Source organism: Pseudorasbora parva, chromosome 21 (assembly GCF_024679245.1).
Source record: "Pseudorasbora parva isolate DD20220531a chromosome 21, ASM2467924v1, whole genome shotgun sequence".
Taxonomy (NCBI): Eukaryota; Metazoa; Chordata; class Actinopteri; order Cypriniformes; family Gobionidae; genus Pseudorasbora; species Pseudorasbora parva.
In genome coordinates, this window is record NC_090192.1 from 17,782,941 (window position 1) to 17,810,115 (window position 27,175).

A 27,175-nucleotide genomic window follows, 5' to 3' on the forward strand; every position below is an offset into this window, starting at 1 on the left:
TCGCTGCCCTACGAGGCCACTCCCAAAGCCACAGCTACTGATTCACTGATCACTTTCCCACCGCGTTCATCTTAATAAACTCAGTTCAGTTAGAGAACAGACACTACAATTAAAAACTGAATGTGTCTGTTCAATATAATGTGATTTAGCTGCTGAGGAAGTGTCAGCACAATCACAGCACGATCATTTGAATATACTCCAGGGTTTCTACTGATAGAAAGCCATATGCTAATCGCTGAAGTAACCCTTTAAATGAAAGGTTTATTTATTATTTTGGCACTCCAAATTCCCAGTAATGGCTGGCTTTTTTGAATGTTCCAAATAGGGTTTGTGTCTTGCAACGAGCACCACATTTTTAGGAATTGTGTTGTTTATAAAAACAAGTTGCATCACATTACCCTCTCAGTCTTGTACATGTCTAGCTGTTTCTGAACAAAACATTTGTTCTGTGTTAATGACGGTGTTCTGTGTATCCATACAGTAGACCAGGGGTTTTGAAACCTGTAGGACCCAGCACTGCATATTTTGTATGTTTCCCAACAGTAGGTGTTGAAACAGGGCATTTATATGTGGTTAAGTGCACTTTGAGGCTAATCTCTCTCTCTCTCTCTCTCTCTCTCTCTCTCTCTCTCTCTCTCTCTCTCTCTCTCTCTCTCTCTCTCTCTCTCTCTCTCTCTCTCTCTCTCTCTCTCTCTCTCTCTCTCTCTCTCTCTCTCTCTCTCTCTCTCTCTCTCTCTCTCTCTCTCTCTCTCTCTCTCTCTCTATCTCTATCTTTTTATCTTTCTCTGGGGCTATTAAGGGTAATATGAGAATCACAGCAATGTGGGCAGGTGTTAGACTTCTGTGTTTTCTTTCAGCTAGGTCACTTCTCACCTTTGCAGGCTTTCATTCGACGGATCTTGGCTGACAAAAAAACTGCCATAGGAAGGATTAGAGTGTAGGCGTGTTAGTGATTTATGCCAGTGTTTTATATTCAATGTCATGTTTTCATTTTTTTTTTTTTTTCATTTCATTTAGTGCTTAAAGGCCTTTTTTAATTTAAGAACAGGCAAGTAATTTTTTATTTGTCTCTCAACAGTGGAATGATACTGGCAGACTTTTTGTCCACTAGGAAGTGAGCAAGAACGTGTAACTGGAGTGAGAGATGATGGATACTATGGACTCTTTGCAAGGCTCATCTCTGGAATCCAAAGCTGAACGCATCGCTCGTTACAAGGCCGAGAGAAGGCGAGAGCTGTCTGAACGGTATGCCAACTTGGAGGAAAGTTCATCCGTGTACACACGGAGGGAAAGACATCGGGAAACCACAGACACAGATGCAGTGCCCAGCTCTGAGCAGAAGAAGACCGATGTTTCCTCTGGACTAAATCAGCCCAATAAAGATAGCACTGCTCTGAGCGAGCAAGGAGACAGGAACAATTTTGAGGGAAAGGCCAAAATAGATGCCACACCATCCTCTGGCATCTTCGTTAGTAACAGCAACAAAGTAACAAGGTCACACGAATGTCACAGGTGAGTTTGAGTCCGAAGGTAATATCCTACAATTCTAAACATTGACCATGTAGAGACTACCACAGATCTCACGTTTCACTGCTCAGTAAATTCAGACGGAGGGCAGCATTTAGATGTTGAGAACTGAATAGTCGTTGAGTTTGAGCTGTGCAGAGGTTTATGCCAGGACACATCCTGCTGTTTTGACATCTGATTTTTTTATTTTGGTTTAAACTTACAGAATCTCAGACAACATGGAGTTTCTTATTTCCAGGAAATTATAAACTTATTTAGTGCTAATTTTATATATTATATTATATTATATTATATTATATTATATTATATTATATTATATTATATTATATTATATTATATTATATTATATTATATTAATTATATTTAATTATATTTAATTATATTATATTATATTATATTATATTATATTATATTATATTATTTTATATTATATTATATTAATTAATTATATTAATTATGTATTATATTATATTACTAAATAATATATTATTAATTAATAATATAATATAATACAATTAGACTGAATATAATATATGTAATGAAATAATAACTGGCAAAATCATGGATCTGTAAAAGTAAATCTACCTCAAGATGCAAGATATAAACTGATGTGTCTTATATTATTGCATTACTTTAGATCACTTAAAGGTGCACTATGTAGTATTTTTGCAGTAAAATATCCAAAAACCACTAGGCCAGTGTTATCTATTTTGTTCAGTTGAGTTTTTAGAATTTCCCAAATGTTTCCAACTATTTGTAAATTGTGAGAAAATTGCTATTTTAACCAAGGAGCCGAGACATCTAAGGGAGTCACCTGTCAATTGCGTCATATCTGTGTTATCCTCGGTTTCCAGTTTTTTGGCAGAAATGCTTTACTCTTAGCAGTGTGAACAAGTGTCACAGCAGCCACTGAGCGAACGCAAAGAGTAACGTCATAACATAATTTTAAACACACTTAAATGTATCTAATATGATAAAAAGGGCTGCGTTACCTCATACTTATGAGCCGAAATGGCGCCGGCGCCTATGCTCTATGGCCTTGCTCAGCTCCACAACACTTAGTCCTGCTCTGCTTCAGACTACAGTAACATTAATAATCGCATCCATGAACATCTTTCTGCCAGACTCCTAGCCCGATTCTTTTCCACCAGCTGTGAGGTGAAGACCACATGTCCCAAGATACTGCGCTCAAACTTGGCGTCATTAAACTACGCCTTTGTTTTGAATAGGCACCCTCTAGTGAATGGAAAAGTTAAATAGTGTAGCTTTAATCTAAATTAGTCTGTTTTCCTCTAGATTTGTGGTTTTAGGTGGTCCACAATTTTTGTTTAACTGTTGAAGTGGTCCATCACTTGAACATTTTGTGCACTTCTGGCAGTGTTGGGGTAGTTACTCAAAAACAGTAATTAGTTACTAGTTACTTCTGTAAATTGCAATGAGATTAATAGTTACTGCATTTGAAAAGTAACATCATTACTTATATCCCTGTCTGCACAAAGAAATATGTAAAATCCACGAACAACAGGATAAAGGAGGCTGTAATGGGGTCATTTTAAAATGTCAACACAGAAGTTTCAAAACACAGGCTTTGGGAAACATGAGAACATACCTCTTCTCCTGAGAACAAAACCAGCTTTTTATTAGATTCATGGCACACAGAAAAAAAAATTAAGCGGTCAATGAAAAATATAAAAATAAAGGTCACTTTATGTTTAAGAGAGAGAATGAATGTGATTCGAGGCCATATCTTGCAAATAAAGTTGAAAACTCGCTCATTTAAGAACGTGCATTTATTGCATGGACAGAGCTAGAACATAATGTAGCTAAGTGTTTAAAATGCAAACCATAGTTCGGTTGAAACCTCGTTGGCTTGTTGTTGATGCTGTACATGAATGTACGAGGGAAGCTGACTGTTTAAATTAAAGCACTGAAATAAAAATGTGCTGTTTATCTCTTAATCAGTATAGGGCCATTCACACAGGACGTGTTTTTTTCGGTTAAAAATGCGATATGCAGTTCTAGAGATCTAATTTTTTAAATTATTTAATTTTTTTAACTTTTGTGCCATGTGCCATGTTTATAAAGCAGCATCATGCACGATACTATATGCAAATGTATGGAAGAGATGCAAGCGCAACAGTCAAACGGTCTAAATCGTTACGTACATGCATAACATAACATACTGAAACATACATAATGTTTATATTAATAACGAAAGAAAAGTAAAAAAAAAAAAAAATCATCCTGTGTGGCATTTAATTGCCCCTCTCCACGCAATTAAGGTTGCATTCATTGCTATATTAGCCTAACATGTAGGCTTCCATTCTGTTTTCTTTCCAAATTATCACTGGATGGTAGAAAAGTAAAAATGTTTATTTAAAGTGAAAGTGTGTGAATATCGCCACTGGCCCAACCCCCCTGTCCCTGTCTCCTCTCTCTCCTAGCACCAGGAGCTACTCAAATTGATCTCTATGGCAACAGTGCCCAGGCAAGCACACACATATCACGGAGAATGCACGGAGCACTTAAACAGATAAAAACTTCACACACAGGCAAGCACATCTTGGGTAACGCAAGAAAGTGCGTTCCTATAGTCTAGTAAAGTAGTGTACTTACCAATATTTTGTTGTCTAATGCTTTACTTCGTTACTCAAAAAAGTAATATCGTTACTGTAATTCGTTACTTTGTAACTCGTTACCCCCAGCACTAGGCTTGGGCGGTAATACGGTAAAATGGTATACCGCGGGATCTAAAAATAGCAACGGTATCAGTTTCAATACCGTCAAACCGTCAAAAAAAAAACAAAAAACAGATCAACTTACATATTGCTGATCAACAATTAATTATTAAATATTTAATAAGTTGAACTAATTAAACTATTTACATATTAAATACTATTTATTTATTAAATGCCTAAATATGTGTATGCGTTGTTGTGACAGCGTGGATGAGAAAGAGAGAGGGGAAAAGACGGCGAGTCGGGCACTGAGTTATTATCGAAAAAGAACACAACTTCTGCAGTTTGGAAGTATTTTGGGTTTTGATGGTAAATACAGACGAGGCAATTTGCAAATTGTGCAACAAAAAGATGACCGCGAGAGATGGAAATACCTTGAACCTAAGGGCGCATATCCGAAACCACCATCCTCACTGCTGCGTGGATGAAAAACCGAGCGCACCCTCGGACTATGCTGTAATATTGCCGAAGCCTTTTGTCACACAGCTGGCAATGTAAGCAATAAGCATGAACTCCACAAAAATCAAGTGGACATGGGACTCACAAAAAAAAATGTCAATTGTCTGACAATTGTCTCATAACGGTAAGCATAAAACGTGCAGAGAGTTTCTCAGGGGCAGGGGCTCAAATGTAAAAAATAAAATAAAAATATAGGCCTATATATATATATATATATATATATATATATATATATATATATATATATACTTATCTGATTTGTTTAAAGTTCTGTGATGAAGTCGCTAACAAGACTTTTCTAGACTAAAGCACTATTCGCACAGGATTAGTATTATCTAGGGACCTCTATGATTTAGAAATGACCCCCCACATCTGAGTTTTGCGTGGCGCATTCGCAAGGGATAAACAAAGCCTGTGATTTTACTCGAATTTACTGACTTCTCCCGGATATGATGTCAAGACTTCATTAGATATAGCTGTATGAAATCATAAACAGGCATCGATATCATTTTGATTATTTTATAATAATAAATAAACATAATTTCATTCAGTTAGCGAACAGACGCCATGAACTGAGCTCAGACCAGCGGCAGGAATCGGATTTCATTTATCACGAGTGAGAAGCTGACAATATACGGCGGATGATTCCGTTTCAATGCTAAATGTAAAAGTGCCCATTTAAACAAGCTTGTCATTGTTCTGTTCTGTTTTTCATTAGGAACAGTATTGATGTTAATATTAAACACACCATTCAATCAGTTTACTCCCAAATTGATAATCATTCTAAAGTGAAAGTATAATCCGTGTGGCTGCACGGGAATTCATAACGGTGCGCATAGTGAATGCAGCCTCCCTTCTTTGTGAAAGATAAAGATAGACATGCTCACATGCAAGAAAAATAAAACTTGCAAAAATTATATCTGATCCGCCTAATCCTGGCCAAATCACAGAGATGTCGATTCGCACGGACTACTATTAGCTATCACAGGACATGTGTTCGGCGTTCAGCGAAATATGGTAGGTAATTTGCGGGGGAATTTTTACTTTACAAATTACAGACATGGCTCATTCGCATGGGATTAAGATCACAGACAACCTCTGCAATTATTACAAATCACCAGAGGTCCCCAGATAATACTAGTCCTGTGCGAATTGGGCTTAAGAAACACTTTGGATTTACTAATTACCTTCTCAAATAAATGATAGCGTAAATATGAGAATGCCATGTTGACACTGTTCATTCTCAGACTCTGCCATTACACGTCAAACCAGCCTGTCCTGTCTCGGCATGTCACTGTTTAGACTTTAGTTGTCTGCATTGTAAAGATCAGTATTCAGTATCTTATCTGGTTCGTGTAGGCTTGTGTGTTAAAGTGAATGTAAACCTGAACTGGACGTTGAACATTGTTGATAAAAGTTTAAATCTTTTTACTCTTTTTACTTTCTTAATTTAAAATTATGCTATTTCGTTTCAAAACTAAATTAAAATGGATGGGTTGGAGTGGATAATAGAGTTAACGTGGCCAGCAACTGTCCAGCACAAGCATGGAAACTTAGTCTTTACAGTTTAAAATGCAGTTTAAAAATAAAGTATACAGTTTAAAATGAAGATGTCCAAACTTTTGACTGTTAAAAGGTAAAAGAAAGCATGTTATATTTTTTATATGCTCATCTGTTTTGTGTTTGTTTAACAAATGCAGCCTTTTTGGGCTAATAATCTGACCCAATACCTTGAGGTAAAGGATTATTTTAATAGTTGGTGTTGCAGACTACCCTGACCGGTTGTAGAGTCTGATTAAAAATATGAGATATACCAAAAGAGAGAAAATTATTCAAAATGGATCCCAATAGATATGTGCTAAAGCCCATGACTAGTAGTGGATGGAAGCAACATAAAACTGGATTATGTGTACCTGTGTAATTCTGTCCTCTGAAAGCACATCCAGGATGTCTAACAGGGCTCAGCTGCAGGCTGCTGTCATATCAAGGCCATTCTTTATGAATGAATGAGTTGGGTCATGCTGCTTTTCAACTCCTTACCTACTCTTTCGTCAAATGTTTTCATTTCCTCTGCTTTCTCCTATATTTTCTCTTCTTTTTCATTCTTCTTTTCCTACTTTTATTGTTTGACCTTTCCAAACTTCCTATTCCATCGTTTTATTTATTTATTTCTTAATTTAACCTAAAAATTAACCTAAATTATTATTATTAATAATAGTAGGAGTAACAACAATAATAATCATTGTAAAATTATGTCCATCAACAGTTTTCTTGATGTTGTTGTGTATGTTAAAGTGTCAAAATTTTGATTTTGTGTAAATGTACATTTAAATATGTCATTTACAATTTCCCCCCAATGGGGTGTCTACACATTTATGCAATGTTTCTCCTGTACACTCTAAACACAGAAAGCATTTTGTCTGTTTCTCAGTTATGTCAGTTGTATGAGCATTGTCTCGTTGTAACCCAGCCTTTAGTGAACTCTCATAGGAAAAAAAACAAAAACAAACACTACTGGTTTTCTTGGCTCATTTCATGGCTCTTTGTGCTTGGGTGTAGATAAGCCTCTAAATATATATGTGCTGTCGGATAAAAATGTTTTTTTCCTGTTAGTTGTGGTTTTATAATGATCTATTTTGAACATGTTTGTGCTGTTATTTTTAAAACTTCGTTCTAACATTAAATTGAATTGCTTGGCAGTTTCTATTCCCATATTAATGTTTCCTGTATGCAAATGTATATACATGCATCCATGAAAAAGGCACTTCTTTATAGGCTTTAGTTACAGCATTCACCACAGCTGCGTTCCGATCAGCAGGATCCCTACGCTCTGTTCACTGCTCCCTATTCACAGAGCAGGGGATATTTGTTGAAGTTCACTTCACTTTACAAAATTCGCTCATTTGTAGAACCCTACAATGTCTAAACATAAACAATGTTTATGGTCATGCACATTAGAGAAGTTTAAGGTATGATATAAGGATATGATATGACATACATTCGTCTCATATAGATGTGTATATAATCCATGTGTATTAAGATAAATATAAATGTATTACCAATTTATGTAATATAAATTGTCTTATTTGAAAGCAGAAAACTACATTTTACAAATGTAGAAATATCTGTTGTACTTTTTAATTTTAAAAGCATAATTTGGTTATGTTATATGTCTTTTATCTTATTTAACCATAGTATGATAGTTTTTTGGATAATTTCTTAGAATATCTTAGATAACCATATAGCATTTGTAATTGTTGCAGTTAATTCTTGCGAATGGCTGTGCACAAACCACACCTGGGAATAATTAAATTTAGTAATAATGCTGGAGCCTCAACTCCTTTTCATCGCCTTAATTTAAATTTAAACTTCTTTATATGCTGAAATAACTGGTGTATATATTTACCCCTTCATTAATTTTTCCAGACCAAAAACATGTGTATAACTGTGTACATCCGTTTTTAGGGGTGAACTACTAAAAATACTAAAAAATGTAATAAATGGTTTCATCTCAGACCACCATGTTCCCATTCTTATCTGCCTTAAAGGATTAGTTCACCCATAAAGGAAAATTTTATGTTTATCTGCTTACCCCCAGGGCATCCAAGATGTAGGTTAGTTTGTTTCTTCAGTAAAACACAAATGAAGATTTTTTAACTCCAACCGTTGCTCGTATAATGTCAATGGGGTGTTTCTATGAGTCACTATGAAAGTAAAAAACACATAGATATACAAATCCATATTGCTTGTGGTGAGACATTGATGTCTTAAGGCATGAAAAATCTTTTTTTAAACTTCATATCAGATGAATCTCATCTCGTATTTCCAATGCCATTACTTCCGTCAAGTAAGGTAAAAAACCAGGCGCAATCATAGATATATATTTACATAGATTCATAATTTTACCGATCCACACCTTCTGCGCAGGCTCTAATGAGGAATCTATATGATTGTGCTGGGTTTTTGACCTTCTCTGGTCAAAGTAATGGCATTGGGAATGCTATGATGAGGTTTATCTGATATGAGAAAAAACAACATGAATACTGATTCGTTTCTCGCAGAATTGAATCACAGGATTGAATATGGATTCGTATGTCTGTTAGTTTTTGTACTCATAGTGACTGTCATAGAAAACACCCCATTGACATGCATTATACGGCAACGGTTGGAGTTAAAAAACTTCATTTGTGTTTTACTGAAGAAACAAACACACCTACATCTTGGATGCCCTGGCGGTAAGCAGATAAACATAACATTTTCATTTTTGGGCGAACTATCCCTTTAAGCAGTACAATGGAAATGCCATGAGGGATGACAAAGTGTAGATTAGGGTTTCAGGTGAAGCTGTGTCATCTTTTGTTTGCTTGCCACATATCAATTCAGAAGCTCATTGCTTTTTGCCTTTCTCTCTCTCTCCCTTTCACACACACACAGTCCACTGGAAGCAGAGGAAGCCCAGAAGCCACAGGGTAAGTCTAATTTCTTTTCATTGGTTTCAAAGAGTCCCTTTGTGAAACAAAGAGTTCCTTTCTCTTGCCTCAATTGTGCCGCACTCTCCCTTCTAAAAGAGCAGATATACAGTGATATACTCCCATACAGCTGGAGAGAATCTAGTAAAACACACAAACAGCCTGACACAGATGTGCACATGTGTAGTCAGACAGCCATCATCTTCCGCTGAGAGATAGTTCAGTTCGAAGTTGTGATACTCAAAGTAGACTCAGATCCCCGAGTGGCCTGAACACCACAATCTGGAATTTGAGGTTTCTTGTTTAACACATTTGTCTACAATGGATGAATTCTAGTATGTTGCATTACATTTGATTTTGTTATGTGTCATTTGTTTGCTGTTTAGACATCTTTGTCTTGTCACTTGTTTACAATATAGATGAGGTGTTAGCTGGCCAAATACAATAAATTAGGGGAATGCATTATATTGTTATCTTAAAATCTTCATCACATTGTTATCTTTCAATATTATAATATTATCAATATTATATTATATATCAATATATATATTTTTTATTGTTATTGGAAAATATTAGATTTGCACTACCGTTCAAAGGTTGGGGGTCAGTAGAGGTTTTGTAAGTCCATTATGCTCTTAATCTGCATTTATTTGATCATGGAGTAAAAAACTGTAATATTCTGCAAAGCTGAATTTTCAGCAGTCTTAACTCAGGTCTTTGGTGTCATGCGCTTCCTCAGAAATAATTCTAATATGCGGATTTTATGCTTTTAAAATTTTTCATTTTAATATTCAGACCTGAGATTAATTATCATAAAATATAATATTATATTAACATTTTTGTGGAAACAGTGATGTCCTTTCTGAATGATTCAGTATGTATTCATTTCTTTATTTTAAGGTTCAGTTATTAACTATTAATTAGTTGCTTATTTGCATGCATATTACTAGGATATTGGCTGTTTATTAGTACTTATAAAGCACATTTTAATGCCTTATTCTGCGTAACCTTATTCTACATCCCTTAATCCTACCCAATACCTAAAGTTAAATGCTACGAAAATACCTTACTAACTATTAATAAGCAGTAAATTAGGAGTTTATTGAGGCAAAAGTCATAGTTATTAGTGAATGTGTTGCCCATACTAAAGTGTTACCAAAAATTAAAATCTTTTTGGCCTTTTGTTGGTTATTATTGTGAATAATATCACAATAAATTATTGGCTTTTGTGGTTTATTCAAAGTATAATGCGTATGATTTATAATTCACATGAAGACAAGGTACACTATATTTGTTAGAATAAAGCAATAGAATAAAGCACACAGAAACTGTGCTGAATCAAACCAACCCATAAAGCAGGGGGACTCTTTATGGGTTGATTGATCATATTTTCTGTGTGCTGTATTATGTTCCTTTATTCCTACATGTTTTAGGGGCCACTTTAAGACCTGGTAAAAGTAGTCATATTTAAGTGACTAAAAAATGTGTCTGTTCTTACCTGAAGCTGTGATTGTTGGTTACTGAACATTTCAGTCACCTTCACCTTCACCTTCATCACCTTCAAAAGCCAATAATTTATTGTGATACTATTCACAATATCCGACCAAAATTAACCATCTATTCCATGTTGTTAAAAATGTAAACACTTCCTCTGCTTTATGGGTTGTTTGATTGATCGCAGTTTCTGTGTGCTTTATTTTCTGATCTGCTATAGAGTATTTTGCAATGAGGTCATTCATTTGAATGTGTGAACTCAGCAGGTTTTAGGATTTGTCCACATCATTGCCTCTGGAGGAGTCGGGACATTTTTGTGAAGTCAGCTGGCATTTTACTGTAAAATCAACCCATGGCTTGAAAGCAGCCTGATTGACAAGTTTAGTCAAAAACTGGGAGGTCAATTTGAGAAAGGTTTCAACAGCAGTAATCCTTAGTATTGTGTGACTCACAGACCGCCCTTATCATTATACTGGACTATAAAATAAGATCAAAATACATCATTGCACACACAGACTCTTACATACTGCACAGAGAGCAAATCCAAGACAAATATTTTTATAACCTGTGACCAAACATAGGACAAGCACTATGGATGTTTTTATTTTATTTTTTATAATAAGCAGACCTCTTGGAGTGTTGAAAGTGGACACAACAGGAAATATGAATAATAAAGAATCCACTCAGAGACATAGATATTTGTAGTACACCCATTTACACTAATTAAGAGAAAAGTACTGAGGGGAAGAAAGAGATGAAAGAAAATGTATCTAGAGTTTCTCAGATTGCGGTTGATAAATGGCCACTATACCACATATCTAAACAACCTGGGCCATTTCAAGCTTCAAGCTTCAGGCAGTATGACAACACATGCTCATCAGATATGGGTGACATTTACAACTTAAATGCGCACTCTATATTCTTCCACTGAAAAAAAAAGTTTAAGTTAAACCCTTAATAAAATGAATGGTTCTTATGATTTTTTTTGTTGAAAATGATGTACACTCATGTAGAATATGCCGCACCCCACAGGATGTTGAATTGAAATGACAAGAGGAGGGTTTCACTGAATTACAAAGCAAGGGAAATTATTTCATTTCATTTTCATTCACAAACACTCAGTTTCAGTCAATCTCATGTCAATCTTGAGTACCTATAGAGTAGTATTGCATCCTTCATATCTCCGAAAAGTCTTTAGTTTTATTATATTTATAAAAGAAATATGGGCTGTACCGAGTCTTTCCGGAAAAAAACCGAGCACCTGGAGGCGTATCGTGCGGGCGGAGCTAAAGAATGACGAATGCGCAAAGCGGTGACATCCTCAACCGTAGAGAAACCCTTGCTATCGATCTCAGCTAATAGATATGATCCAGAATCTAATTTGGAGGCTGAAATTGAAACAGCAACAGCAGGACGTCCGTCTCTGTGGTATGTACTGTATTTAGTGGCCTGTCAACATTTTTGTGTCTTTACTCGCAGTTTATGAGGACATGATTCGTTTTATGGACTATTGTATGGGACTAACGTAAACCTTAGCAGTAGCAAGCAAAACGGTTTTGCACGTCAGACTAGTGTAACGTTAACATATATATAGAACAACAACGGAGTCCGTTAGCGCATTTGAATGACGAAGCACGCGATCGTGTCGTTTACTGATGTTTACTCACACGAAGATAAGCAAAAGCATAGACATTTGAAGCAGTTTTACTCACCAGGCTGCTTCCAAAGCAGGACTGAACCTTTATCGCTGGGACCGCTCCGTCAAAAACACACTTCTTGGAGTGTGGAGATCCACTTTGCGTTGTAGCGATGTTGTGAAGCTTCCCGTCATTTCTGCGTTCAAATCGGTTCAAATGCAGCGCTGCCTTCCCAGAATGCTGTGCTGAAGCGTTGAAGTCGCTGGATGTCAAAGTGGAGGAATGAAGTGTAGCGTGGCGCGGACTATAACCAACATAAGTGTTCACGGACGACTGGATCTGCAGCTTGAGAGCAGTGTTTGGACGTGCATTTCCTCTCTCTCGCTCTAGTCATGCGCGCGCGCACCCTACCGGGAGAAGAGCCCATACGGCCCATACAAGGACCTTCCGTTCTATTAACGTCAAGCTGAGCCATACTCGAAAAAAACTCCCCGAAACTTGTGAGAAACCGGAAGGAGTATTTTAAACACAGAAATACTCCATCAAACGTCCAACATTAGTTTTTGAAACTTTGTCTATGTTTAGGATGGGAATCCAAGTCTTTAACAGTGTAAAAAGCTCAGTATGCATGAAACAGCATTTCAACCCCCTTTAATTATGAGATGGCAACCTGTAACTTTCTACCCGGAGCTGTTAATGTACTCAGACTTGGGATTTATGAGTTTCTCCCAGTCAATGCCGAAGTGAATCTGCAGCAATCAATTATGGTAATGTTATGTGATTTGAGACATGAAGTAAATTAACACTGTCTCTCGCCTAGTGGTGGTCTGTGTGCATTTGATGTGTGCATTTCGAAGGCGTGGCTTTGGAGTGCATTCTGAAGGGAGGGTGGGATCTTATGTTTTCAAAGCTAGCTTGCTTTTGTTAGCCTGTCTGAATTTGACCCCATTCAATGTTTAACGTCTGTAAATAAATACATGATTGACGTTTTTTTTTGCTTCAGATTTAATGACTTTTCCTAACTTAATGGGGACAAGCTCATAAACATAAAATTAACCTGCTGGCACTTTTTCTATGTCTTGTACACATTTTGTAGTATGACCCCGTTCCTTGGGGTCAATTTGACCCCAGGCTCTTTTAGCTGTGTAAAACATAAGAAATATCGAAATTCTACACACATTTATTTGGGTTGTTTTATTGAGGTCAATAATATAATAATATAGTATATATTATAACGGCAGGTTATAATTTTATATTGTTCATTATAATTGACATATTCAATATAATATTCAAAAACCTTCCTCTGTTTAGGGCTCAAACCTAACCTAACCCCATCTGTAGTATTGCAAGCAACCACTGTGTTACAAACTGGGTCGTAGCGAGGAAAACAGGAGGCAAATAGGCAGACTTCAAATAATAGATGGGTTTACTTCAAATAATAATCAGTAACAGGAATAGGAGAACATCAAACAACCAGGTAACCCAAACATAAGAACGGACAGGGAGTGCAGGGATGTGAGTCAATATAAAGTGCTGACGTTCAGGTGTGGGCCTGGGAGGATCATGAGAAAGTGAGTCCAGGACAGGCATGAGGAGACCTGGAGCAGGCTCAAGGAGACATGGAGCGGCAGGATCGCTCCAAAAGTCATTTAGCCACACGTCTCTTACATGTGTGGCAGCGGCCACCTTGGCCGGAGGTGAGGACTCGGATGCAGCGTTGGACAGCTTAGATGGTTGGGGCTGTGGGTTGAGCAGGACAGAACAGGGAGACAAAGGGAGGAGTTGATCATTTGGACAAGGTCACAGCCACCTACAGCTGCAGACACATGACTGCCCGTTGGACTCTTGTCATTTCCTTCAACATCACTGATGTGTGTGCCTACAATGCCTTTGTGTTATGAAGTGAAATAAACAAGGACTGGAACAGCTGAAAAATGAGTCGAAGGAGAATTTTCCTGGAGCAGCTGGGTTACGAGCTACTAAAACCATTGAGAGAAGACTGTGCTTCCAAGAGCATTAACGGTGGCTGCAACTGTTGTGAAGGACATCCAAATGGAGTCCCACAATGCATTGGTTCAAACTCCAGGAAGGAAACGTGGCATGTACCAGGTTTATCCCAACAGAAAGGACACCAAGACCAACATCACTTGTGTGAAATGCAAAAAATACATCTGAAAGGAAAAACACACTTTCTGCATGTCATGTGCAAAGTAGTGCTGACAAAAGGCTGGAATGTACCTATGCGTGTCAGCAGATACTATGCTGCCTTCACATGCTAATGGCATGCACATTCCTAGTTCCCACTTCTGAAGTTGTGATTACGAGCTTGTAGTGTTCAAGTGCTTTGTTTTCAGAAATAATGGGAATCCAGGAAACCAGGTTTATTCTTGCTTATTTCTTGTGGAAATTTTATAAAAAGCCAGAAAGTCCCCATAAGTGCTATTGTAAACATTTGCCACTATCTAGAGTTTCAATATGTTCTAGTTTAACGGTGTATAAATCATATGCATCGAATAGTTATTTATATATGTACTGCTTTGCGAAAAAGTCAAGGCGATATAGCTGTTGTGGAAAAAACTAAAAAAGAATACCAGTCACAGCATGTGTTTAAAGTATATGGATTGCTCAACTCAGAAACTCGGGGTATCAAAATTATCTCCAAGATTCCCAGTAGTAAATACGACTTTACAGTGTTTTGAATATTACCTTTAATGTAGTGTGTAATGTAGTTGTTTGTGAATGTAAATATTCTGCAAAGTTGTAAAGTCAAAAGTGCATGATAAATAAAGTTATTGTCTCCCAAAAAAAAGAATCGATTCTGAACCAACAATACAAGTTGATATTTCGACTCTTCGACTTTTTAAATCCTACTGCGTGGCGGCTCTACGTCATACTAGACCTTCTAGAATACTACACTGTAAAATTATTGTGTTGGTTTAACTTTAAAAAAAAAAGTAAGTAACCTGGTTGCCTTAATTTTGAGTTTATTGAAATAAAAAATTTAGTTGATACAATGAAACTCAAAATATTATTGTATCTGAACCACATCATTTTTTTTATAAATCATAAAAATAGCACAATGTGGCATGTTTCACTGTCATCACAAATAAAACACACAATTACCCAATATGCTTACAAAATATTCTAAAAATATAACCTAAAAAGGTTAATGATTCTCAAAAATGTTCACTGTATTAACACAACAAAAAATTTTATTTCAATGAAAAGAAATTTTAAGACAACCAGGTGACTTATTTTTTTATTTCTATTTTACAGGGTTTTTTTTGTTTGTTTTTCACAGTTGTTTACATGATTTTTTTTTTAAACAATTTCATTTGTATCTTTTTAAAGGCACAATATGTAAGATTTTTGGATAACAACAACAACAAAAAACACTAGAACAATGTTATGTTTACTGTTCATACATTATCCCAAATAAGCCATTTTAAACATTGTCTGTGTGTCGCCTATCATCAATGACATCATACTCGCATTACCGTCGATTTCTGGCTTTATTATGTAAAAACCAACAACAAAGACACTTTAATATATTATGTGTTTTATTAGACAGGTGAGCAACTGTTTGGACAGGAAACTGATCATTATTATACAGCTCAACACAGTTAGTCTTATTATTTTAATCTCGTTTCGAAACAATTACTTATTTTTTCTTTAAGTTGTATTTATTTGTGCTATTGGTCATTTGCTATTATGTTTTTACTGGTGCTCTTGTTTGAATGTTTTATATTTATAATGTTTGATATTTATATTAGGCAAAAGTTCCTTGGTTTTTAGCTGCAACAAAATGTTTTGCAAATATAATTGTTTGATATCTAAATGTTTGACTTTTAACACACTGGAATCTAAACTTGGAATAGATAAGAATTGGAATTGTTAAGCAGAATCTGAATAACTCAAATTCAGATGGCACCCAACCCTATTCCCTTCTTATGTGCTCATTGAACAGGTGGTTTTTGAATGGTTGTGTCTTTGAAGTTCGCACAGTTGGTCGATGTCAAGGGAATTTCTTGATGATAAGAGTTTATAGAAAAGCATAACCGTGTGTGTGTGTGTGTGTGTGTGTGTGTGTGTGTGTGTGTGTGTGTGTGTGTGTAAAGGTCTCTTTTGAAAGAGAGTTATTTTTCTATTAAATATCAAAACCAAAACAAACTGTGAAACAATACTTCTGGGAGCATGACTTCACTAAGTACATCTGATATTGTGTCCAGTATGAGGAAGGTTTACGTCAGACATGTTGATTGGTGTGCATGCATGTGCGTTTGTGCACATTCAGACATTATTCTTTGTTTGTGTGTTGACAGATGACAGGAAAGCAGATGATGATGCCAAAACCGGTATGCCTGCCAAGATGTCCCACTCAAAAGTAAGTGCCCTTTATCTCACTGTAATGACGTTTCATCTGCCTGTCTCCATCTGTCATCCATGTTAATTCTGTCTGTTTTGAAAAACAAATGTTTTCACTGTCATAGGTATAAAACTATAAGAAAAAAAAATATTTTATAGAATTTATAGGTGGAATGTATAATTTCAGCACTAGTGACACCAAATGGAATTCCAGCTCTTTCTCCTTGTCTAAAACGTTTCTTTACAAGATTCAAAATTTACATTGGTGAATTAGCCTTCTAGGATAATTCTAACTGAAAATACAAACTGGTGACTGAACAGTTGTGGGGTTTAGTTCTTGAGCAATTCAGTATTTAAACCATGGGTCTCAAAATCAATTTACCTGGGGGACGCTGGAGTAGACTCTGGGTCAGGCTGGGCCGCATCAAGTATTCCACAAAAAAAGAGCACAATTGATCCAATCTTCTCAATATTAACAGTTCTTCGACATGAATGTTTCTTCTGAACATGAACTGTTACTCTGAATTTGAACATTCCTTTCTGAACATAATTGGTTCATAGGCTTCTTTTGTCTACTATTTTTTTGTTGCTGTTGAAAATATAGCCTTCATAAATAATGAAATAATGAATGATTTTAATTAAAGTGTGTAGATAGACTCACGAGGTGTGATTGACAAGCTTCAGACACTATAAAGAGTGTTTTTTGATTGCGCTCTGTAGTTTAATCATTTAAATTACAGGTTAGTTTCATGTTACTAATAGAAACGAATAGAAAAGTTGTTTGTTTAGTCACTGGCTTGATTCACTGATGGATAAACAGCATTAAACAATTTAGAAAGAAAGTCTGTGAACTTGATTGATTAGCCACACATCAGAAATCACTGATCCCAGATCAGAAAATTTCCAGAGAAAATAAAATGTGCACTGGTTCTTCCAAGGCTCAGATGAAGGAACTGAGAAAAGACTTCTGTTTTCATTTGTAAATCCAAACACTGAGCAATTGCCATGCTCTCTCTTGAAAAACAAATATAGCACCATTGGCTGTGCCGAATTCTTTGAGTGGAGGAAAGGGAGGTAACTGTTCCTGGTATGACGTCATAACAGGAAAATTCAAGATCTGCTCATCTGAGCTCTCATTTTCTTAAAGGCAGAGAAAGACAGACAGAACTTGGTTTATGCCGATCAAAATTTCTAGCCACTTGGGGACAATATTCAGGCTAGGGGAGCTCATATTAATGTTGAAAAACCTTATAAAATGAACATTTCATGCCAAGGGACCTTTAATATTTGAGTTCCTTAGTGGTCTGGTGGTAGAATTTTAGTAGCTAAATCGTCTCAAAGGTTTCGAGTTTTAATCCACTCTCATATAGTTTTTTTCATCTTCATTAAAATCAAAGATATTCATTAATGATTTTATATTAAGAGCATGGATATGTTGCATTTGGTGTGCATTTATTTTTGTGATTTAACCGGAAAAAATTGTCTCTCTTCGCAACGGCATTACGTGATAGATTGACACACTCGTCAGTGTGTTTGTGAAGACTGCACAAGCTAAAAGAGAACGTTAACCCTGGCTTCTTTGATTTGATTGGCCATCTGAGCTCTGTAAGATTACATTTGTTTCGACTGTCTGATCAGCCTCAAATTCTGTTCCTGTCAATCACGCGGTGTCAACCAATTATACTGCGAGAGGGAGGGCCGAGCTTATTCTCATTCTCTCATAACACACACACGCAAGTGCTTGCAAGTGAGGCAGCAAGCATGGCACACACAACGACTCAGCAAAAAGGTGCGTTTCAGAATAACGCATGGGCTGCACTATCACTAAGCTTTGATGTCAAGTAGGGGGCCACAAAATATCATCCTGCGAGTTTGAGACTCCTGATTTAAACAAATCATTCTTGTTTAGTTTACATTGACTGACTCGTTTTTGTTCACTGAAGTCTCTCCATGGTTAAGTGTGCTTTCTTTCCATTAAAGACTATCCACCTTATATTTAACATATAAGCAGATGTGGCCATTTGTAACTTAAATGTGCAAGGCTTCCGGTGTCATTCCCTTCCTGTTATTTTTTTTTTTTTGTAGTGCAAATAGTTTTATCATGTATTGTACTTTTTATTTTATGTATTTACCTGTAGTGGCTAATGAATCGGGAAATTTCTGGCACATTCACAGGAAATAGATTACTTCAGCATCAAGCAAATAGCAGATAGCAGCAAATAGCAGATAGCAAATAGCAGTTGATTCTGAGCTGTAAAGGACAAACAACTAGACCTGCATCAAATTCATGTCATTGCTTGAGTCAGAAATTGAAGAGAGAAAATAGAGAAATTACTATTAAAAAATGACACTCTTCAGTAACAAGTAAAGCAGTTTATGTTGAACACGTCAGCTTTCTGATCAGCTATGAAAAGTATTTCAACAAATATATATTTATTATTATTATTATTATTATTATTATTATTATTATTATTATTATTATATAAATACCTATTTTTATTTAGTTTGAGACCCAAAGACAAATTCAAGTCTTTCCTTGCATGTTATTATTATGTCTTAATCTTCTGATTATGATTATTATCTCAGCATCATGCATTTTTATGGCAGGAAATTATCTTGGAGGAGTTACACTAAATTAAATGGATTGTTGTCAGCTAGGCTCTGCAGTTGTCCCAAATGGAGCGCTGTAATGTCTTTCAGCTGTTTTGTTATGCGAAAGGCTGCAAGCTGGAGTTGAAGACATCCAGGTGTCCTCAAGAACAGTTGGACGAAAACACCATATTTCTTGTAGGCTACCCAGAACATTTTTGGTCTGCATGCATGCAATGCTCGATATACAGTTTCTTCACAGAGACTGACTTGAAGTGCAGTCACATCCCTTCAGATGCTCATTTAGCACCAATAATTGTATAAATTATTGTTATATAAATCATTGCCATTAACACACTCCTAAACCTTGTGGAAAGACTTCCCAAAAGAGTTGAAGCTGCTATAGCTGCAAAGGATGGGCCAATTTTATATTAAACCGTACAGACTAAGAATGGAATGTCTTTAAAGTTCATGTGCATGTGCATAAGTTCATGTGCGTTATATAAGGTTATAATGGCTATGCATTTATTTAATATTACCCCTAAAATCGACTTCTTTACAATTATATTGTAATCATACCTCTACTCTGTGCCAGCTTTGTATTTTCATCTAAGTTTTATTAATACAATAAATATTAATTTGGTTTGCCATGGTTATTCTACTTTGTGTGCATAATTAAACTAATCATCTTTTTTTATTTTTTATTCTGCCAACCAGAAAAATATATTGTTGTGCACACTATTGTATGCATTTAGGATAGATATATTTTTTTTTAGTGTTTGTACCTCTCCTGTCCAAGCAGTTTTTTGTGCTATTGCAAGAGATGCCAATCCACCTTCACCTGAATTATATTATTAATTAAAGGATACATTCCTTCTCTCCAAGCACATCTCCAGCTTTGATGTAACGTTCCTCCCAGTCACTTTCTTGGGCCAGAGTTTAAACATCATTTATTATTTTCTCCTTAACCCTTGATTAGTCCTTGTGGTCCAGCTGACCCCAACTGGGCTATTCCTTTATTTTTTTTAAAGTGTTCCCTTCATCTCAGGGGCATGTGACTATGTGACTTTTCTTAAATAATCTAAACACGCACAAAACAATCTGGGCTTGATTTGGTTGTTCTAAAGGTGTGAATTTTTTTTTTTTTTTTTTACCATTTAAGTCCCTCTGGGTCAGATTAACCCCACATTGAAAATGAATTGCCTTTTTTTTTCTTTTTTTTTTCTAAATAATAGATACATTATAAATCCAGTATAAATCTGAAAACTTCTACATTTAAATCAAGGTCTAGTCCTAGAGCATGAACTCAAAGTGAAACAGACTTCTGTCTCATATACGCACACACTGCAGCAGAGAATATTTTAAAAGAAATTGGCAAATAAAATCAACAAAACTAACATAAATCTGAAAGGTTTTCTTACATAAATGAAGGAGTAATACTAGAGCACAAATGCAGCATGGAAAAAAGCATGTATACACACACACACAAACACACACACACACACACAGAAAGAGAGGGAAAATGGCAGCTAAAAGAAAGATCTAAGTTCTGAAGTTCTATTGTTCTGTTAACTCTTCACTTCTGTTCATTACTGTTTATTAGTGATGTTGTTTTTTACTGTGTTGGTCTTATTAAAGTTTTAAAATCCATCTCTAGTTAAAAAAAATAATCATTTGTGATAAATAATTTTGAAATAAATAGTATGTGATTACAGTCATGTCTTTTAGTGGTAACTTGTAACATTTCAGAAAATGTATGTATAAACATTCAAAATATATAAGACAACAACAAAAATCAATACAAAGATGATTTTGAATGTATTTTAGAATGTTTAAATATATATTCACAAAATAAATATCATAAAGTTGTGAGAAGTTGAAGCATCAAGAAAACGAAGTGAAAATTAAATCAAACTCCCTCACTCTTTAACTATATTTCCAGACAAGAATTATGATAGAAGAGAATGACAGGTACATTTGACTGAGCTTAACTTGCATTTAACTCAAAACATTTATTTTAATATTTATTAAATGAGTGTCGCCTAAGTTTTCACATTTCTCTCCCCCCTCAGAGCTAGTTAATTGAGAGCAGTCAAAACCACTCTGACCTCTACATCCTCCCACAAGCCCCTTTCTCCCACTGGCCTCATTCAATCTTAAGACAACAGATTTTTCCCAGACTGTGTGTGTGTGTGTGCCTCTATGTCCATGCAGCCCCCTCTGGCTCTGCCCAGGCTTTGTAAAAGACTTCACAAAACCACTTGGCTCTGAATGGCTAATTGTGAGATTCTGAATGGACCATCCCTGGAGGATTAGTTTTATGTGGAAAGTACCCATGGTTCCTTTCTTTTAGCTTTGAAGTTCCTGTATTCGTGTAGTTCCTGTATGTGTATTGTAATTGCCCCCCTCTTTGGCCACCAGGGGCTGGAGAAGACAGACATCTCGGCCACCCCAAAGAAGCAAGCAGATGACACTACCTACAATGTAGAGCAAATCAGTGAGAGGAGGACTGATTCCACCAGGTAATAAGGGAATAAATATTTTGTCAGCTAGTTTAAGCTTTTGAGTTAAAGAGTTAGTTCAGCCAAAAATAGAATTATGTTATCATTTATCCCCCAGAAGTTGTACAAATATTTCATTAAAAATATATATTCTTTTGTGTTCCATTGAGGAAAGCAATACATAAAAGTTTTGTAAAGACATGAATTTTAAATGTAAAAGATAATTTGTGGCTGAACTATACCTTTAATTTCTATATTGTCCCTCTGTGGTGATTCACAGAAGGTTAGTTTTAGAGGTTTATAATCATCTGTGCTGGTTTAGTTTTGATTTGTATCCTGCCAGGAGGGCAGTGAGTCATAGCAGATGAATGCAAAATGCCTGTCTGTCAGATAAGCATCTCTGTGTAGCCTGCTGTGTGTGTCTGTGTTTATTTTCAGTGTGTGTCTGTTTTCATACTTAAATGATAAGCTTTCCAGAAGGTAAACCAGTAGCTCAATCATGACATGTGTCTGACGTTATTATTCGTGTTTGTGTGGGTGGCACACTTGCATATTTCTAGACATAGTGAGGCTGATATATTAAAGATCAGGTCTGCTTCTTATTACATTAAAGAACAGATCTCTGCTACCCCTTACTGGATGGCTGTGTCATGAGTCATCATGACCAAGCAGTCCACATTACAGACTTCCTTGGGCCCAGTCTGGACTGTATAAATGTCTCATGCAATTACAAATCAATTGCTTCTGTGATGGATATTTTACCAAAGCTGCTGTTCTAAAGTCTGGTTTTAGGGATTTGATAGAGTGTTACTGTACAAAAGGCAGAGGTATACAATAAATGTGACATTGACTGAATTTTAGACTCAAAACTTCTGGATCCCATCTCATTTGGCTCCGTTCTTGCAGCAGGGGTCTGGAAGATTATGTGTGTTGAGTCTAATGTGGTGTAGATCTACAATATCCAGGTCCTATGCACATTTTGGGTTGCATGGCTTTTCAGTGTGTATGTGTGTGTGGTAGATTTTTTTGGTTAATTTGCACACAGTTTGCTGCAAGCTTCACAGTCTACTTTGATCTTCTGGGTGTAGTTTGACAGTCCTGGGTCAAAGGTTTTGGATTCACATACCGGTAGATTGCTTTAAAGTAAGAGTATACAATGACAGTCTCAAACTCAAATTAGTTTTCTTAATCAGAAGCCATGTAAAAAAAAAAAAAAAAAAAAGGTAGGTTTTTACAATCATGATTTTTAGCTATAAACATTTTCCGCGTTTTTTGAGGCATGGTTATTTGAGGTTGGTTATTTAAATATAAAGGCAAAAAACTCATGGCAAAAGTATGTTGTCCACTGTTTGATTACAGATTGTGCCTATTGTTTTATTGTGGCATCATGAAAACTTTACAAAACTAACATCAATCAATCAATCAATAGTGATTTTACAATGACAATTGTTTCAAAGCAGCTTCATAGTGTTAAACAGGACAATATTGCAACAAAATTTGTTTGGCTAGTTTGATTTGGCCAGTTTATAAAATTAAATATGACTAGAGTATATGTTCTGTTTGTATGTTTGAGTTGAGTTGAGTGTTGAATCTGTGGAATTTGGACTGAATGCTCTTTTGCTTTTGCAGTGTTTGGCAGCAGGCATTTCTATGACTCACCTTAATATGTGTAAACAGTCACAATGATTACCCTTAATGGAAAGCAGCCTGATTCCTCAAACAACATTATATATCTGTTTTTATTTGTTTATTTGACTCAAAGCATCTGTTAATCTCCACTAATCACTCATCTTTTTGAATAATAAAATAATAAAATGATATATACAATAATAAATGTTATTATAAAATGGGATATGAAAACTGCTTCTTCTCTCTGCAGCTATTCCTCATCAGATGAGGGTGAGAAAAGTTCTGTAGAAAGAATAAATCTCAAACAGGAGGAGGAGATCTCCCACGTCAAGCCTTTCACTGCAGGAGAGCAGGATGCAAGAAACAAGGAAAATGAGAATGATAGAGAAGAAATGGTAAGCAGTCATGCTGCACAACTCAAATTGAACAGAATTTCCTAATTTATCTGCTCCACCAGAATGGATATATTATATTGTCTGGCTATCACCAATTGAACATTGGTCTGGGGAGTCTGCTATGTATTTTCTATTGCACAAGAGGCATGATAAACAAACATAAATTAAATGACTCTCTATACAATTGGATAATTTTTCAACCAATCAGACCACAAGAGGTGTGATAAACAAGCATAATTCAAATGATTCTGTATGCAGTTGGATATCCCTTCAACCAATCAGACCACAAGAGGCGTGATCAATGGGCAACGACTCATCACTTCTTCATCATTATGTTAATCCTGCCAATAGCGCTCCAGGTGGATAAGCCATGATTGGTTCCTGCAAAAGTGTAACAGAAGCAGTAGAAATGAATGTACAGGTTTCCAGACTGAGTTGCCGGGCAAAATTAAATCGCCAGCAGATCAGGCTGGGTTTACCCAGTCTATATATTCTAGATAATCAGTGAAAAAATTGGCCAGTTTGTTTTTTCTCTAGAGTAGAAGAGCTTGGATAATCAGCATTGTCTTTTAATGTTGTTGGATGTCATAGTAAAGCATCAACAGATTTTCTTAAAAATAGGACTGCACAGTTAATCACATTTTAAATCACACAACCAGAGCTTTTCTCTTAAAGGGTTAGTTCAGAAAAGTAGTAAAAACATTATGAAAGGTGTCATGAACTGGCTTTTTTATTTTTTTTTATGCTGTTGTCTGAGGTCAACTAAGGCATTTTTGTGATTTTTTTACATTCAAAAACATCATAACTAATAAGTAATAGGCAATTTTCTACACTGGTTTTGAGGCTCTCTCCTGAACGCTGGGTTTTGATGGCCGTGCCGCAATGGAGACTTGGAAGTAAAAGCCTATGGCTATGCTTGGATAAGATTTGCATATTTAATTAGCTTCAGTTCCCCTGTCAGTTCAGTTCACATGAGGAAGGGATTGTTTTGAAAGCGGCAATCGGAATGATTCTCTCGATCACAGGGCTCGCAAACGTAATATTATTAGGGCCCAAGCTCTGAAAGGGTGCAGAGCCCTGCTTTTTTGACTATTCAGGCACTTTCGGGGCCCTTATCATGCTCGAAAACTCTTGAAACTTTGCACACACATCGGAATCTGCGGCCATCAGGGCCGGGCTGAGGCTGGTACCCGGGTGTGGTACCCTCGACAGCGCCCCTTAAAGTGGGGTCTGAAAACATGGTCTATAAATCAAACACACTTGCACGTACATATATGAAACTCGGTACACATATAGAGCTCATCGGCCAAACAACTTAGTTTTATCTTCAGTCACCAAACTCTGTATATATATTGTTCTTTTTGAGCTGGACAACTTTATAATTTACAGTCATTAGCTCCGACCAACAGGAATTCAGATATTTAGGGCTTAATGTGTCAGGACCTTATTGTAATTGCTCAGTCCATCATTCCTCTTCTCCCAAATGCATTACATTTTTAAGGGCCTAAACACGCATGAAAACTCATGAAACTTTGCACACGCATCAGAATTGGTGAAAATATACATCTGATATGGGTTTCAGAATTAGGTGTGGCAAAATGGTTCGATAGTGCCACCTACAAAATTTTAATTAAGCGTCATTCGCGCTACGTTTGTATAAGTATGAAAATTCGGTAGACGCATTCAATAGCCCAATACCTACAAAAAAGACCCTGGGCGCCAAATCTGAAAAACCAACAGAAAGTGAGATATTTTGAATTTTCTTTGGTAAATTGGTGCAGTTTTTGCCATTGCCAGACTTTGTACTTTAACAAACTCCTGCTAGAGATTTAATCATATCAACAAAGTATTTGCACAGTCCAATATAAAGGCCTTTGTGGCGTTAAATTGGGAAGATCTTGAGTTTTCCCTAAAGGGTGTGTTTTCTATACATGGGCTTTACAGAAGGTCATTTGCTGTTTTTGAAAAGACACATGTCTTAAAATTAATTATTTACTGATAAAAACCAAATTGATTTAAAAAGTCAATTTCACATTATTTTCTAGTTTATAAGTTGTCTGGCTATCACCAGACCAAGCTCAATTTAAGATTGATCAACAAGCATTATTCGAATGACTCTGTATGCAATTGGATAGTCAACTAAACAGAACTTAACCCGCCAATAGCGTGCCAGGTGTTAGTCTGTGATTGGTTCCCACAAAAGTGTAACAGAAGCAGTAGAAATGAATGTACGGTTTTCAGACTGTGTTGCAGGGCGAAGTCAAATCGCCAGCAGATCAGGCTGGGTTTACCCAGTCAGTCTAAGTAAATTTTATAATAAAGTTTATAATAAACTTCCATAAAATTTAGACACGCATCTTACTCTTACCTGACACTAATATTAAAATCATTGCTGCAGTTTCTGTGATTTGGCTCCAATTGGTAATTTTGTAATTAACATTTTTTATTGGATGCCACAAATATTAAAATGAAAGCATGCTTAATTGCATAAGATTGTAATTATCTACGGTAGGTCAAAAACACATGAAGAGAAGTGTTAGGATAATACAATATCACCATTCGGACGGTATTCTGCGCTCATTTGAAATTGACGTGACATCATCTGACATGAAATTGATTAATTAAATGTAATTGATCTCATAGATGTGACTGTTGTGGTTCGTAGTCATAGCAGAACCAACTGCTGCAGTTAATGTGGTGAATTCAACTTCATTTGTAGGGCACTAACAATATAGTTTTATATAATTAGTTTAATAATTGTGTTAATAAAATATAAAAAGACCTTGAATTAAATACTGGCCTTCTGGACTTACAAAATTTTGAGCTGCAAAAGATAACTTTGCACATATTTGAAAATGACCTATTATATCATATAACATTAGAATTCATCTATATTTAAATTACATCATGGGTGTGGCTAGTGGTCATAGCGGCACCAGCTGCTGCGTTAAATGTGGCATATTTGAGGGATTTTGAAATGCTCTCCTGTTTAAATGCATATTGCCTGTCTAGCACAATTTGCTTGAAGCCACCGGGGTGGCGGTGCCACCAGCTTGGGCCCGTCATTGCTGCTCGCAGCTTAAATTTTATATTATTATTATTATTATAATATTTCACTATTTGAGATTCACCGGCCTGCCGACGGGTGTATGTTTTGGTAGCCCATCTGGAAAACACATATCCCTGGGACTACTATTACATAAAAGACGTTTTACTCACATAAGTGTGTTGCACCGTTCCTGTCGGATCCAATATAGAAGTGTCTTTTAATCTCAATATATCTGCAAATCCAGCATTGACCTGAGACTTGTTTACTAATGATTCTGCAGTGAAATGAAGCGAACACGCTACATGTCTTCCCTGTGTGACATG

General features: G+C 36.1%; 2 protein-coding genes across 2 annotated transcripts in view; both read left to right on the forward strand.

Annotated features, from left to right (window-relative positions):
- Positions 1-21,804, forward strand: part of LOC137055694 (supervillin-like) — a 64,532-nt gene extending 42,728 nt beyond the window's left edge. The window contains exons 2-5 of the mRNA XM_067429577.1: positions 1,079-1,512; positions 9,159-9,193; positions 16,647-16,708; positions 21,700-21,804. Coding sequence (XP_067285678.1) covers positions 1,145-1,512; positions 9,159-9,193; positions 16,647-16,708; positions 21,700-21,804 — 570 coding nt within the window. The 5' untranslated portion in view covers positions 1,079-1,144. The remainder of the gene's footprint in view (positions 1-1,078; positions 1,513-9,158; positions 9,194-16,646; positions 16,709-21,699) is intronic.
- The window catches only part of svild (supervillin d), a 61,144-nt gene continuing 55,673 nt past the window's right edge, over positions 21,705-27,175 (forward strand). The window contains exons 1-2 of the mRNA XM_067429342.1: positions 21,705-21,800; positions 23,659-23,803. Coding sequence (XP_067285443.1) covers positions 23,801-23,803 — 3 coding nt within the window. The 5' untranslated portion in view covers positions 21,705-21,800; positions 23,659-23,800. The remainder of the gene's footprint in view (positions 21,801-23,658; positions 23,804-27,175) is intronic.